The 15,398-nt window shown below is 52.2% G+C and overlaps 2 protein-coding genes across 11 annotated transcripts in view; one reads left to right on the top strand and one right to left on the bottom strand.

Moving 5' to 3' along the window:
• The window catches only part of CDIP1 (cell death inducing p53 target 1), a 28,140-nt gene extending 15,160 nt beyond the window's left edge, over window positions 1-12,980 (top strand). For 3 of the 5 annotated variants that reach the window (XM_019011804.4, XM_019011805.4, XM_055365173.2), the window contains 5 exons: window positions 9,004-9,093; window positions 9,524-9,622; window positions 9,838-9,993; window positions 10,625-10,898; window positions 11,006-12,980. In XM_019011804.4, coding sequence (XP_018867349.1) covers window positions 9,538-9,622; window positions 9,838-9,993; window positions 10,625-10,898; window positions 11,006-11,117 — 627 coding nt within the window. In that variant the 5' untranslated portion in view covers window positions 9,004-9,093; window positions 9,524-9,537 and the 3' untranslated portion in view covers window positions 11,118-12,980. The remainder of the gene's footprint in view (window positions 1-9,003; window positions 9,094-9,523; window positions 9,623-9,837; window positions 9,994-10,624; window positions 10,899-11,005) is intronic. The other 2 variants (XM_055365174.2, XM_055365175.2) reach the window with 1 other exon arrangement.
• An 801-nt stretch (window positions 12,981-13,781) lies between these two features.
• HMOX2 (heme oxygenase 2) overlaps window positions 13,782-15,398 on the bottom strand; it is a 36,164-nt gene continuing 34,547 nt past the window's right edge. For all 6 annotated transcript variants that reach the window (XM_019011802.3, XM_019011799.4, XM_055365168.2 and 3 more), the window contains 2 exons: window positions 14,146-14,272; window positions 13,782-14,055 (listed from right to left, as the gene is read on the bottom strand). In XM_019011802.3, coding sequence (XP_018867347.1) covers window positions 13,928-14,055; window positions 14,146-14,272 — 255 coding nt within the window. In that variant the 3' untranslated portion in view covers window positions 13,782-13,927. The remainder of the gene's footprint in view (window positions 14,056-14,145; window positions 14,273-15,398) is intronic.

Here is a 15,398-nt window from a genome sequence, read left to right as displayed (position 1 = left end):
TGCCCTGGACTTTCTCGATACCGCTGGTCACAGATGTAATTGTGTTTGTGGTTTTTTGGTGAGGGGGGTGATTATTTAACGCTCGTCCTCTTCACTTGACTGTAAGCTTCTGGAAGGCAGGGACGTGTCTTTTTTTTTCTTTCTTTGAGATGGAGTCTCGCTCTGTTGCCAGGTTAGAGTGCAGTGGCGCGATCTTGGCTCACTACAACCTCCGCCTCCTGGGTTCAAGTGATTCTCCTACCTCAGCCTCCTAAGTAGCTGGGATTACAGGCACGTGCCACCACGCCCAGCTAATTTTTGTATTTTTAGTAGAGACGGGGTTTCACCATGTTGGCCAGGATGGTCTCGATCTCTGGACCTCGTAATCCGCCCTCCTCAGCCTCCCAAAGTGCTGGGATTACAGGCGTGAGCCACTGCGCCCAGCCAGGGACATGTCTTTAATCCCCAGCCTGTATCTGGCATGGAGGATGTGCTGAGTAACTATCAGAAGGAAGCACCATCCCCCGCCCTCCCCTTAGAGGGCCTCTGTTACATGGTCACCTCACAGACTGTGCTTCAGCCCAGCCCTGGGGTGCTTGGGAGAATAGGCGGAACAGCTACGTGGTACTGCGCAGGGAGTCAGTGGCCATCCCTTGCAAGTAACAGTCCCCCTCCTAATGACCCTCACGCTGCATGGCCCGTTACAGTGGTTCAGTAAGTTTTTATATCCATGCCTCACTTAATTCTCACACCGCCCTCCAAGGTGGGTTTGAACTAATCCATCTGTGTGTTGGATGGAGATGTCACAGGATGGAAAGGCCTAGTGTGGGCCAAGCCTCCCTGGAAGGGTCCCCTTCAGGCCTGCACCCTTGGTGGGGATTCTGTGCTCTCCTTTTCCCGCTGCCCTGTCCCTGCAGGGTGCTGCTATCTGGACTGAGAGCATCTTCCCTGAGGCCCACGTGAGCTCCTGCTTGCTTCTGGCTCGCTTCTTGCTTTGGCCTTTTCCTCCAGACCTGGTTTGGGCCTTGCCATTCTCTTTTCAGACCCAAGAAGCACAGAGAGTGCTTGTCTTTTATCTTGGCTCTGCCCCTCGTGGAGCAGTAGGCACCTCCTTTATTCAGCACATGGAAGCTGCAGGCAAGGCAGAAAGCAGCCTTTCAGTTTTCCCAGCAAAGCAGAAAGCCCTGTTCCTGGCTGGGTGCCTGGGACCTGCCTCCTGGGGACAGAGGAGCCCCTCTGAGGCCAGCTGGCGTCCTGATGCCATGGCTGCCACGTGGGTAAGCACCTCCTGGGGATGCACCAAGCCAGCCCAGCTCTGAGAAATGTGTCTAGGCAGCAGCTGCTGCAGAGCCCCTGCCACCAGGGTCTATTGGTGGAGCATCCTTCCAGGGGCATTGCCAACCTTGGGCACTCCCAGGCAGGCCCCTGGCATTTCCACAGCCCACCAGGAGAGATGGCCCTTGGAGGACTGCTAGTGTCTCTGCCTTCTCAAAGGGTTGTCTCAGGTTACCGTGGAGCAGGTGGCCCAGCTGAGCTGTGCTGTGAGGGAACGCTGCTGAGCTGAGCTCTTAGGGCAGGGTTTTGATTGCAAGTCCCTCCAGAATCCGGTAGAGGCATCCGCTTGTAGTCATATTAGTGAACATGCACCAGGACCCCTCGTTGGGAATCAGAAGTCACTCCATGGCAGAGGCGTCAATACCTGTTGTTTTCCTCCCTGTTGGAAGCTGCCTAATGAAGCATAATAATAGCAGTTTCCATTTATTTAGTGTCCTTGTTTGCTAGGCCCAGCGTTTCTGCTGCAGGCATTTCACACACAGTCTCTCTTCAACCTCACTCCCACCCTGAGAGGTAGGCATGATCATCTCTGTTTACAGAGGAAGAAACCGAGGCTCAGCTCGCTCAGCTGGAAAGTGGTGGGTCTTGGGGGTCTGGGTTTGAATTAAGCTGATGCAGAGCGGGCCCCCCCGCCTTTTTTTTTTTTTTTTTTTTTTTAAATATTGATGACGTCTTGCCATGTTGTCCAGGCTGGTTTCGAACTCCTGGGCTCAAGTAATCCTCCCGTCTGGGCCTCCCAGAGTGCTGGAATTACAGGCCTGAGCCACCACACCTGGCCCAGAGCCCATGTTCTTGACTGCTTGTTTCATTTAAAGCCTTCCACCGGGTGGCAAGCACATCCCTGGGGCGGGGCCTTGCCAGAACAACAAACTCAGGGCCTCCCCAGGAGCGACTCCAAGACTTGCAGGCCACTCTTGATCCTTCTGGTTGTGAAGCCCTGTCCCAGCCCTGCACTTGGCTGATACGCACCCCTTAACTTCTAGTGGGGGTTCCTCTAGCACAGCAGTTCTTGAAATGTGATCTGCAGTCTCCTGGGGGCTTCCTGAGACCACTCGGGGGGCTAGGATCAGAACTGTTTTAATAATAACACGGCCATGATTTGTTACCGTGCCTCTTTGTGATGGCTTTCACACTGATGGTGTAGGAGCAGTGTGGAAACAAGCTGTGGGGCCTGCACTGACTCAAGACTGGCACCACACTGTGCTGGTCTTGTTGTAATTGAGTCTTCACCACCACACACACAGTACACACACACACACGCCAGTGTTGCATCAGAAAAAGCAGTAAAAATCAACTTTATTAAGTCCTGACCCATGAGTCCACACCTTTTTAAGATCCTTTGTGACGAAATGAGGCACACATGAAGTATGTCAAATGGAGTTTGATGCTGTCCTGAGGAAAAGCACACGTGCATTCATTTGAAGTGTGGGCTGAACTAGCTGCCTTTTTCATGGACTCCATCTTCACTTAAAGAACAACTGGCACACACCCTAGTTATTCAGATTTGGATATTTAGCATACACTTTCTTGAAAATGAGCAAAGTGAACTTGCTACTTCAAGGAAAACAACTGACCTTTTATTTTTGTATATGTTGCTGTTTCTATATTTGTTAGTGCTTTGTTGCCAGTGATGAAATTCAAGCTTGCAAATGATGATTAGCGTTAACAATACTGAGTGACTTTAATGACATTGGTAGTGATACCAGCAATGTGATTTTAAAAAATATATATTGTTCAATGAGATGTGTCAACATTGGTAGATCTGCATTACAGGAACCCGTATTTTCAGGTGACCCACACATGATGTTAAGAAATCATGTCTATGTAAAAGACCCATTCCAAATGCAAGGTACACCAATGACTTCTAATGTAACACATTAGAAAAAAACCATTGTTAAGGCTTCCAATTCCTGTGGCAACTAACCCTTAAGAAACTACCACTTGTCGGTCAAGCGCGGTGGCTCACACCTGTAATCCCAGCACTTTGGGAGGCCGAGGCGGGCAGATGATGAGGTAAAGAGATTGAGACCATCCTGGTCAACATGGTGAAACCCCATCTCTACTAAAAATACAAAAATTAGCCGGGTGGCACGCCTGTAGTCCCAGCTCCTCAGGAGGCTGAGGCTGGAGAATCGCTTGAACCCGGGAGGCGGAGGCTGCAGTGAGTCAAGATCGCGCCACTGCACTCCAGCCTGGTGATAGAGCGAGACTCTGTCTAAAAAAAAAAAAAAAAACCTACCACTTGTCAAGTCTTGATGTAGTATTAGTCCATTGTGCTTCTCTAACAGAATACCTGAGACTGGGTCATTTATAAAGAAGAGGAATTTATCTCCTTACAGTTCTGGAGGCTGGTGTCTTAGTCTCTTTGTGTTGCTATAAATTACCTGAGGCTGAGTAATTTATAAAGAAAAGAGAGTATTTGGTTCCTGGTTCTGCAGGCTTTATAGGATGGCACGGTGCCAACATCTGCTTCTGTTGAGGGCCTCAGGCTGCTTCCATTCATGGTGGAAGGCACAGGGGGGTCTCTGTGTGCAGAGATCACAATGGCGAGAGAGGGGGTGAGAAGGGGAGGGGAAGCGCTGGGCTCTTTCTGACAACCAGCAAGGATGGAGGGACTAACAGAGTGAGAAGTCACTCACTTCTCCTCCACCCCAGGGAGGGCATTTATCTATTCATGAGGAATCCACCTCCCATGTCCCAAACACCTCCCATTAAGCCTCACCGTCAGTCACCCACAGTCACCAAAACTGTGGTGCTTGGGAAGTCCAGGATCAAGGCACTGCCAGCATCTGGCAAGGGCCTTCTTGCTGTGTCATCCCATCGTGGAAGGGCCGCGGGGAGAGGCACCCACAAAAGACTAGCTAATCCTCTTACAAAGAATCCGCTCCCAAGATAGTGATTTGTAGCCAGTCTGTCAGAAGTGCAGGTCGCAAGCTAGGAATTGCAATTATCAGAAGTGGGGGACAGTCATGGAACTGAGCCCTCAACCTGTGAGATCTGACACAGTAGCATGAGACTTGAATGCCACTAGAAGACGTCCACCTGGTGTCCGCTGCAGAACTGACTGCTTGCTTGTTATTGGGGAGAAACCCCCACATGTTTTGCCACAGAAGTCTTTTCTGTTGATTGTTATGGTGTGAAAGCAGAGGAGAAACAGGTTTTTTCTCCACACCTTCACATGCCACAGAACCCAGAGGGTGTGGAGGGGTAGACTTTGCAGAGGCCTCTGGTCTTCCATAGGAGTGACTTACTATTAAGTTTATGATTGACTTGTAAAGATTTTCAAACAGGCATCTATTTTGTTTGCAATTTATAAATCCAAGATTTAAAGCAAGAAGGCCAAGAAGCCTCTCTTGGATTTCTCAGGGCTGCAAGTTGACTTCAGTGGGCTCCCCAGACCCCCCAAGTCTCCCCTTCCTCCTCTGTTGGGAACTGGGCAGATCCCCAGGTCTCCTAGCCCCCTCCCTCACCAGCACCTTCCCACAGCAGAGGTGCTTGGGCTGCATTTTCAGATCAGACATTTTCCATTTTGTAGCTTAATTTGAACAGTACTCATTTTATTGGAAAACTATTTTGCTTCTGATCGTGTGATTGAAAGATTATTCTTGTAGTTTTTATTAAACCCTACACAACATGGTTTTGTGGGAATGCATGTTTGATTTTATTTTGGAAGGCACTGGGAGAATGGGTGTTTGAATTCGGGAAATCTTCATGAGCTGTTTTCCAGATCCTCTCCTTGGTAGAGAAGGACCTGCCCTGCAGTCTCTGCTGGGGTTCAGGAAGGCAGCAGGAGGACGCATGTGGATATGGAGGGGTGAGGGGGAGCAGTGAGTAGCAGGCATGGCCCTAGGTGGGGAAGACACAGAGGAGCAACAGGGCCCTGTGGCCCCCAGTAAGGGGCAAAGAGAAGGTGGGCTCTGGTGTGGCCAGCGAGCTGGAAGGGAAGCCAGCCCTGTGCAGGTCCAGACCCTTCCCTGTGGCCTGCATTGTCTATACCCAGGTTGGGTGGACACCAAAGGAGGGCTATGCTCTGTGGGCTTACACCCTATCATCATGGGCAAGGCTGTATGTGGAATTCCAGAAATAGAATTTTTGAGCTCTAGGAGATCATAGGATTATATCTGTTGACTTTGATGAAAAGATGGGCCAGAGAAAGGCAACACCTGCATTCTCAGAGATGGGGTGTGTGTGCACACGTGTGTGTGTGTGTGCACCCTGCAAGGGACCCAGGCTGGGATCTGCAGGTGCTTCAGTGACTCACCAAGCACAGTGCAGCTTATTTTCCTGGTCTGCTCAGAGCATCCCAGGGCCTGGACCATTCCCTGATGAGCAAGACCACTGCAGACCACAGTGTTGGGCCGCTTGGTGGACGGTGGTGCCACCCAGAGGCGCCAGAGAGCATTTTCTGGGAGTCTGGGAGTTTGTAGCAGGGGCTGGCACTTATTCCAACTCAACGTATTGGAGCAGTTTTCCAGACGCAGGTAAAGCCCCATGAAAAGCTGCCCTCTTCTCCCCTGCAGGAGGGCACCTGGCGGGCTAGGAGCAGCCTGGGCAAGGGACCCCAGGACCAGCTCCAAGAGGCACTGCTGCTACTCCCTGTTCTGTTCTTTTTTTTTTGTTTTTTGAGACAGGGTCTCGCACTGTTGCCCAGGCTAGAGTGCAGTGGCCTGATCATGGCTCACTGTATCCTGTGAGTCTTGGGCTCAGGTGATCCTCCTGCCTCAGCCTCCCCAGTAGCTGGGACTACAGGCATACACTATCATGCCTAATTTAAACATTTTTCTTTTGTAGAGACAAGAGTCTTGCCATGTTGACCATGCTGGTTTCGAACCCCTGGCCTCAGTTCATCTTCCAGCTTCAGTCTCCCAAAGTGCTGAGATTACAGGAATAAGTCCCTGCACCTGGCCACTGCTCCCTTTTCTTAACCCTGTGCCATTGGAATTCACTGTGCAGGCAGGAGGGTGGGAGAGTCATGCTGGGGTCCTAGACTTATGCCCCGCCCCATCCTTTTCTAGGCCTTCATGTCTTCTGTGGATAATAAGGCAACTCAGAAGAGGTGTAATTTCTGAACACTTGGAAAGATGTTCTGTCTCCTGATTGCCAAAGAAATGCATATAAAAATAAGTGACATTTTAATATTAAAATTAATAACTGGCACTATAAATTGGCATCCTTTCAAAAAGGCATAAAATGCTCATGTCCTTTGACCTAGTCATCTCACTCTGACAAGCTTAGCCTGAGGAAATAATCTAACAAAAGGGAAAGAGGGGTGGACAGAGGTGTTCTCTTGTATTTCATGAAAGCAGCAAGTAGGGCCTTGCCTAAATGTCTTAATAGGGTTTGGTCAAGTACGCCCATTTTGTGGAATATTAATATCAACGGTCACGGAGTCTTGTAAGATGGAATATGTGTGACACAGCATTAAAAGGATTTACCAGCCTGGCCAATGTGGTGAAATCCCTTCTCTACTAAAAAAATACAAAAATCAGCCAGGCGTGGTGCTGTGTGCCTGTAGTCTCAGCTACTTGGGAGGCTGAGGCAGGAGAATCGCTGGGACCCGGGAGGCGGAGGTTGCAGTGAGCCAGGATCGCGCCACTGCACTCCAGCCTGGGCAACAGAGCAAGACTCTGTCTCACAAAAAAAAAAAAAAAAGGATTTAAAACTGTCAGGACAGCAACTATATTTTTATTTTTATATGGTATGGGCTGGGCGCAGTTGCTCCTGCCTGTAATCCCAACACTTTAGGAGGCCGAGGCAGGAGGATTGTTTGAGGCCAGGAGTTCGAGACCAGCCTGGGCAACATAGTGAGACCCCTGTCTCTACAAAACAAAACCAAAAGGTACAGGTGCCTGTGCATACAGACCAGCAGGGACATGTGGAGATGGGCTGCAGTAGGACTAATTTTCTTTTCCCTCATTTTTTTTAAAATAAGTTTTATTGACATAATTTATGTACCATTCAATTCACCCATTTAAAGTGTACAATTCAGTGGTTTTTAGTATATTCACAGAATTGTTCAACTGTTGCTACAATCGGTTTCAGAGCATCTTCGTTACCCCAGAAGGAGATTCCATGTTCCCCATTTCCCCTCTCCCCCAGACCTAAACAGCTACTAATGTACTTTCTGTTTCTATGGGTTTGCCTACTGGGGACATTTCATATAAGTGAAATCATACAGTATGTGGCCTTTTGTGTCTGGCTTCTCTCACCAAGCATGTTTTCAGAGTTCATGCTGTAGGGTGTCAGTGCTTCCTTCCTTTTTATAGCTGAATCGTCTTCCATTGTCTGGGCAGCCTACGGTTTTGTTTATCCAGTTTGTTGATGGACATTTGGGTTGTTTCCACTTTTTGGCTATTATGATTCATGCTGCTGTGAACATTTGTGTACAGATTTCTGTGTAGACAGGTTTTCATTTCTTTTGGGCAGATAACTAGGGGTGGAATTGCTGGGTCATCTGGTAACTCTAGGTTTAACCTTTTGAGGAACTGCCAGACTGTTCCTCAAAAGGGGAACAGGGGCTGGCAGTTCTTCAAAAGGTTTGCAGGGGCTGTCCCCCACCAGCAGTGCATGAGGGTTCCAGTTTCTCTACATAATGCCTATTACTGTCTTTTTAAATTTTAGCCATCCTAGTAGATAGGAAATGGTCTCCTTGTGGTTTTGGTTTTCATTTCCCTTATGAAAAGACGCTCAGTAGTTTTTCATGTGCTTTTGGCCATTTGCCTTTTGAGAAGTCTTTGTTCAAATCCTTTTAAAAATTGGGTTGTCTTTCTGTTATTGAGTTGAGTTCTTTGTATTTCTTAATACAAGTCCTTTATCAGATCTATGAATTATAAAATGTGATGATATCCTTTGAAGCACAAGAGTTTTTCATTCTGATGACATCCACTTTAAGTTTTCTTTCTTTTGTTGCTTTGCTTTTGGTGTCATATCTAAGAAACCACTGCCTAATCGAAGGTCATAAAGATTGATGCTTGCATTTTCTTCTAAGAGCTTTTTGATCCCTTTCAGTTTTCAAACTGCCATGGTACTTTATAGTTGAACCCAAGAGCTTGGACTTGGTTCCTCTGGCCCTGCCCCTGATTTGTTAAACTTTATATTCAAACTTATGTGCCCTCCATCCCCTGCAGGTGCTGGGCTGTCTGGGAAACACTCCTTTCCCTGTATTTTTTGTTCCACTGAAACTGATTTTTGTCTCGTTTTATTACTTTTAGCTAAGGTAACTGAACCCCACTTCCCAAGTCCTTTATGATGCTAAGTAAGAGCAAAAGCTTCCAACCTTTCTGAGCTGTGCTCAGAGAGTTTGGTGACAGAAATGAGGGAAAAGATTTCACTTGACTCTTCTTCCCCCTGACCCCCACCTCAACAGACAAACCAGAAGGGCACAGGCCAGAGCACAGCTTGCCTGGCAGTCCTCATGCATGGGAGCTCAGGCCTGGTGGGAGGGGATGCAGAGGGCCCAGCCGTGGCCCTTGGGTGCCAACAGTCTTGGGGGAGGGAGGAAGCAGACCTGTGACGGGACCGAGGAATGGAGGGGTGGTCGGGTGTGTGGATGGCACAGAGTGACAGCTAGGGAGAAGCCTGATGTGGAAGGGGAGGAACTATGTGGTATGCCGAGGCCCCTGGGCCCAGCCCTGGCTTGGCAGCCCTTGCTCCCTGCTGAGGGCCCTGCCTTTCCTTCCCCTGAAACAGCTCCCGGAGCCCTGCCTGTTCCCTTTCCATCCAGGCCAGCAGCTGAAGGAGCCTCACCTGCCTCCCTTCTCTGAGTAGCACGGATTTGAGGTAAGAAATCCCCCAGAATCCCCATTCCCAGTGCAGCCTGTGGCAGAGATGGGTCCAGTGTCTCCTCCGACTGCCTTAGTGCCCGCTAAACGTTTGGGGAGGGGAGAGCTCGATGCCAAACTGCTCTCGTGTGGGGCAAGTGCTGAGTTAGGCTCCCTGGGGGACTTTACCTCACTGGGCCCTGCTTCCTGGGTTCTGTCCTTGCCCTCCAGCTTCCAAACAGGGAAGAGCAGGTGACTACTGAGAGGTGAGGATAGTGGCTCTGGGCTAGGTGGCCCTGGGGAAGGTGGGGGATCCCCAGTGCCTGGAGGCAGACCCTTCTGAGGATGGCCACACGCCTTGTGCAGCATCTTGGCCACCCCCCAGGGCTGAAGGAGAAGGAACCTGGCTGGGAGCTTAGTTCATGTCTGGGTTTTCCCTCCATGTCCAGGAGAAGCAGCGAAGATGTCCAACGAGCCTCCCCCTCCTTATCCTGGGGGCCCCACAGCCCCACTTCTGGAAGAGAAAAGTGGAGCCCCGCCCACCCCAGGTAGGGGGTCACTGTTCCTGAGGCTCCATGTTGCAGCCCCCTGCCCCCATGGCATGGTTGGGACTCTCTAAGTGGTGATGCCCACTCCAGGGTTACCCCTGGGCCCCATCTGTGTCCCAAAACAGTGGCCTCTGGTCCAGCTCATCGTGCAGAGACTCCAGCTCATCGTGCAGAGACTCCAGCTCAGTCTCCTCTTTCTGCCTCTCTCTGTCCAGGCTGTTCCTCCCCAGCTGTGATGCAGCCCCCTCCAGGCATGCCACTGCCCCCTGCGGACATTGGCCCCCCACCCTATGAGCCGCCGGGTCACCCAATGCCCCAGCCTGGCTTCATCCCCCCACACATGAGTGCAGATGGCACCTACATGCCTCCGGGTGAGTGGGGAAGGGATCTGAGGGGAGCATAGGGAACTCCTGGCTACTGTCTGGCCTGCGCTGGCTGTCCTCAGTACAGGTGGGCATCTGCTGTAGGGCAGGGACTCCAACACGCCCAACCAGCCCTTGCCTAGGGCTCAGGCTGTGTGTGGACAGGGACTGCGGACGTGGGAAGGTGGGACTGCTCTTATTCAGGCTGCTCAGGCAGGGCTGGTCCTTGGCACACCAGGACCTGACATGGGTGGGGAGGGGCGCCTTGTGTGCAGGAGAGGGGTGGGTGACCCGCAAGGCTTTCCCTCCCTTGGTCATGGGCTTGAGGCTGAGTGCCCTGTCCTTGCATGCTGGAGACAGACAGAGGAGCAGAGGGACCGGGCCATGTGCCTGGCTCTCTGCCACATCTGTCATGGGCCCCAAGGGGTGGGGACCAGGAAGGGCTGGGAGAATGTGGCCCCACTTGACTTAGGGCCCCAGCTGTAAGGCCTCCCACTGGCCCGTTAGGAGGGCGGTAGGAAGTCTGAGGCGTAGCCTTGCACACTGGGCGCTGTGGACCGTGGGGCTTTGCGCCAATCTCTTTGTCTGGTGCAGGTGGCAGGCCAGTGACCTCTCGCCTCCATCTTCTGTGCCATTCCAGGTTTCTACCCTCCTCCAGGCCCCCACCCACCCATGGGCTACTACCCCCCAGGGCCCTACACGCCAGGGCCCTACCCTGGCCCTGGGGGCCACACAGCCACAGTCCTGGTCCCTTCAGGAGCTGCCACCACGGTGACAGTGCTGCAGGGAGAGATCTTTGAGGGAGCGCCTGTGCAGACGGTGTGTCCCCACTGCCAGCAGGCCATCACCACCAAGATCTCCTACGAGATTGGCTTGATGAATTTCGTGCTGGGTTTCTTCTGTTGCTTCATGGGGTAGGTGGTGTGGGCACTGGTAGGGTGGGGGCTGCACCCGGGTCAACTGGCTGCCTCTGCCTCCTCCGCAGCAGGCCTCAGCCTGTTCTTCCCTGTCTCTGATTCAGATGTGATCTGGGCTGCTGCCTGATCCCCTGCCTCATCAATGACTTCAAGGATGTGACGCACACATGCCCCAGCTGCAAAGCCTACATCTACACGTACAAGCGCCTGTGCTAACGGAGCTGGGACTCGGGACTCCCCCGCCTGTCAGTCTGGCCCCCTGTGCTTTGCTCCCTGCGCTCAGTGGTCACTTCCCGCTCCCACTTGGGGCTGGGAGCCGTGCCACCATCCCCTAGAAGTCCTGTCCTCTTCACCCTGCCCTACCTGAGCAGCTGACTCTTCTGGCAAAAATTCTGTTGGGATTTAAGGCCAAGGGTCAGTGGGTGGCAGGGGGCTGGCACTGAGCTTGTGTGTTGTTGGTCTGCTTGGTGTGTGTGATCGGGAAGATAAGCTGGGAGGGGTCTCCTGCTGGGGTCCTGATTCCTCTGTTTCCAAACAAGGTACAGGTTCAGTCCAGACTGTTTCCCCCTGGGACCAACAGCAGCCAGAGCAGTAGCCAGTTAGTCCCCCAGGCCTGTGGCCACAGGCGTTTCTGACCTGCTGGGCCGAGAATGCGTAAGTTGTCTGGAGTCAGGTGGGCCCACGTAGGACAGGGTCACAAAGCCTGGGTCTGTTTCTGGGTACTTTGCGCCTCTGGGGTGCTAGAGGTGGGGCATGGTGGCTGGAAGTAAAACTGCCAACTCTGGCCCTCAGAACTCTCAGGTATAGAAACCCAGGATGTCTAATACCCTGTCCCAGTGCCCGAGAGCTGCCTGGTGTCAGGTAGAGAGGACACTGTACCTGGGTGAGTGATCAGACCCTGGTAGCTAAGAAGGAACTTGTCCCTTTGAGTCAGTGTGCAGACCCCCTTTCAGGCCATGCCTCTGTGAACCCTGTATTGCTGGGGCCGGAAGGAGCCCCTGAGCCTAGCCCCTTCCCGTCTGCCCTGTGTCCTCGCTGCGTGTGGGTATGACCTCTGCCTGGTGGCTGGTGTGTCCCAACTGGGCAAGAGATGGCAGAGGGTCCCCCTTGTGGGTGCGCTTGGATGTGCAGAGCCTTCTCCATGGATTTTCTTCCCTGTAAGTGCCGGGCCCCTCGCCCCAGCTGACAGGCTGTTGCTGTGCCTGCTCACACCTGCTCCTGCAGGCACACTGGGCTAGGGACGAGGAAGGAGCAGCCACAAGTGGTAGAACTGCCTTGGTGGACACCAGCCTCGCCCTGTCTTTATTTCCTGAATGGTTTGTGAACTTGCTCACCTGGACCGCTGTATCCTGCCACTGTCCTTCCTGGTCTCGCACTGCCACTGCATGGCCTCCTGTCACTGTGAATCGTGGCCCAGTCTCAGTTTGTAGTTTCTCATTAAATTGGCCCTTTCACTCCCCCGCCCTGGGCCTCTGCTCTCTTGCCTGGCTTCCTTCTTTTTTGAGGGAAAGAGGGTGGGGCTGCAGGCAGTCTACTGGCAGGACAGGAGGCTGAGTCCTCAGGGTCTCACACCCTCAGTGCTGATGCCATGCCAACTGCCTGGGACAACACCAACACGTAAGGACCTAATTAAACCAAACCAGAGTCGGGTGTAGACCAGCCCTGGGATTTCCAGCTGTGACTGGGCCAGGGCAAACGTTGGTCTCGGCAGTGGCTGTAAGGTCACCTTCCTTCCTCTGATGCTGGTTTCAACCATCTACATATGGCATCCACGCATGGGATCTGCAAGCTGGAGCCCTCCTACCCGCAGGCTTGAGCACAGCATCATTCAGCCCTGGGGAGGCGCACCCTTAAGCAAGACAGACTTGGCCGAGGCTGATAGGCTGAAGACTAACAGCGCAGTCTGCACACGCAGGTTCTGGGCCACCTCTGGCCCTGGCCATCTCTGCACTAACTCATCTGAATTATGAAGGTGGCAGGCTTGGTCAGTAGTTTAAAGAGTTTCCCTACTTTTTAACCCTTTTTGAAATAAAACTTTTACAGGTAGTAGATTCCTATTAATAAAATTATTTAAGTTCATGTTTCTCTTTTAGAGAATGAATTGTTTAAATACAAATATGTGCTTTTTTAAAACCCTTATTTTTAAATATATATATATATATTTAAAACCTTTTAAGTAGGAAACCTCTAAGGTATTTCTGAGCTAAAAAATAGCAGTGCTGGATACACTTTAAAGATCTTTGCAAGACGGTTAGAGTGACTTTGCTTTGGAGACTAGAGGTGCTGGAGAGTAGACCAAGAGCAGGAGGTGGCTGCTGGGAGCCATGATGGACGATGTCCACTCCCCACACAGACATAACATGCCCTTGCTTCTGAGGGACTCTCCTATGGGGAGGTGGCTTGACCCACCCGGTGCCAGGAGGCAGGGAAGGAGGCAGCTTGCAAAGCCCACTTTATTGAGTGCTGGAGCATTTACACAGCGCGGAGGAGGAGATAAGCTGGGGCTGAGCAAACCGCACCCAAGGGGTTAGAGGGATTCTGGGTGAGAGGGATGAGCTCCCAAGGCCTCTGAGGCTTCCACCCACACCCACCCTCACTCCCAGGGTCCAAGAGAGGCCCAGAAGTTGTACAGCAGCATCCAGCAAGGCCCCCTCCCACAGCTTGGGCTTACAGGCCACTCACCTCCAACAGGGGAGATAGTCACCCATGTACTGCAAAAACAGGCACTACCGGAAGCAGCTTAGGGCCCAGAAGTGTGGAAGCCTGGAGTAGAGCTGGGTCGGGGGCCAGGCCTGCTGCACTGTGCTGACTGCTCCCAGGGTGACAGCCTGTGCCCAGTGCGGAATATGGCCCATAGAGAGGATGCTGTCAGGCAGAGGCTCTAGCATCTGGCTTTTATTGGTTGCCTTTCTTAAACCCAGCATTTTTTAAAAAGTCACCTGAGGTGGTAGTTTAGTCAGGGCTGGAGAAAGGGGTAGGCCAGTGGTCAGTCGGGAGGAGGGTACCGGTGTGGCATGATGGGTCTTTCACATGTAGTACCAGGCCAAGAGTCCAGCAGCTAGGGCCACACCAGCGGCCAGGATGAACTGGAGGCTGGGCTTCCTCAGCACAGCCATAGCTGTTTGGAAGGGACAGCTGCTGCCCTCCAGGGCACCTGTGTGGCGGCACCAATAGGAGACATGGCATCAGTGGAGTCTCCTGCTACACCTGCCCCAGGAGGGGAGCTCAGGACACACAGACCTACCTTTGTCTTGTTCAGCAGCGTAGAAAGGGCATTTACGCATGTCTCCTTTCCCATCGTGTACAGGGAACCCATGCTCCAAGGTCTCTCTGGCCAGTGTGGAGCCGGCCTGGTCCAGTTCATTGAATATCTGCAGGAGCAGAGGATCGACTGAGCCATCTTTGGGCTGCCCATACTTTTTTTTTTTTTTAAATGTCTTTTGAGATGAGGTCTCTGTTGCCCAGGCTGGAGTGCAGTGTTATGAACATGGCTAACTCACTGCAGCCTCAAACTCCTAGGCTCAAGTGGTCCTCCCACCTTATCCTCCTACGTGTGTGTACCACCATACCTGGCTAATTTTTAAATTTTGTGGGGAGATGGCGTCTCACCTTGGTTGCCCAGGCTGGTCTTCAACTCCTGGGGTCAAGTAATCCCCCTGCCTCAGCCTCCCAAAGTGCTGGGATTACAGGCATGAGCCACTGCGCCTGGCTACACTCTCCTTTTAGAGGACGCCCTCCAGAGAGAGTGAGCTGGAGCAGGTGAGCTTGCTCAGGTGTGCCAACTACACAGCAAACAGCACTGGTGGGCGGCAGCTGCACTGCCTGATGCTCCTCCCTCCCTAGCATGAGCTCTGGGGAGGTGTGGATGTTGGTACCCCAAGAAGGCTGCCAAATGCTGGGTCTCCCCTGGGAACTGACCAGAGATGCACCCCATGCCTAGCCTTCTCTGAGGTGGCTCAAGCCACTGAAACTACCACAGCACGGACAGGAGGGCATGAGTACATCCCCATTTCTAGGTGCTGGTTATTTTTTTATCAAGAAGCAACAGAAAACCTGGAATATGGGAGAAAGAGGCTGTGGCAGGGCATAGCCATCCTGAGTGCCCTGGGAGGCCTCAGTGGAAGCTGACAGGATCTGGGGACAGAGTAAGCTTCCCCAGGTTCAGCCTCATCTAAAGGCTACTTGTAAACAGAGCTTATTTACTCTCCTTGGTGGCACTGGCTCTCTATTAACTTATAAAGCAGGGCTTTTCAGAGCAAAACTTAAAAAGAAAATTAACCATTCTTCAAGACCAGCATCCTGCAGTGAGGGAGGAAGCCAGCTCCATTCTCCCAGACCCCTCTATGTGGGAGAGGACTCACCCTTCCCAAAACACTACCCACTGGCATCTACCACACCAGGCCTCCATGCTGGGAACCACCCACTGGGCCCACAAGCTCTGGTGGCCAATCTGGTGGCCACCTTCCTCTCGGCACCCTGCAGCTCATCTGTCCTAAT

The sequence above is a fragment of the Gorilla gorilla genome, chromosome 18 (assembly GCF_029281585.2).
Source record: "Gorilla gorilla gorilla isolate KB3781 chromosome 18, NHGRI_mGorGor1-v2.1_pri, whole genome shotgun sequence".
Lineage (NCBI taxonomy): Eukaryota > Metazoa > Chordata > Mammalia > Primates > Hominidae > Gorilla > Gorilla gorilla.
This window is presented reverse-complemented; position numbering and strand designations above follow the sequence as displayed.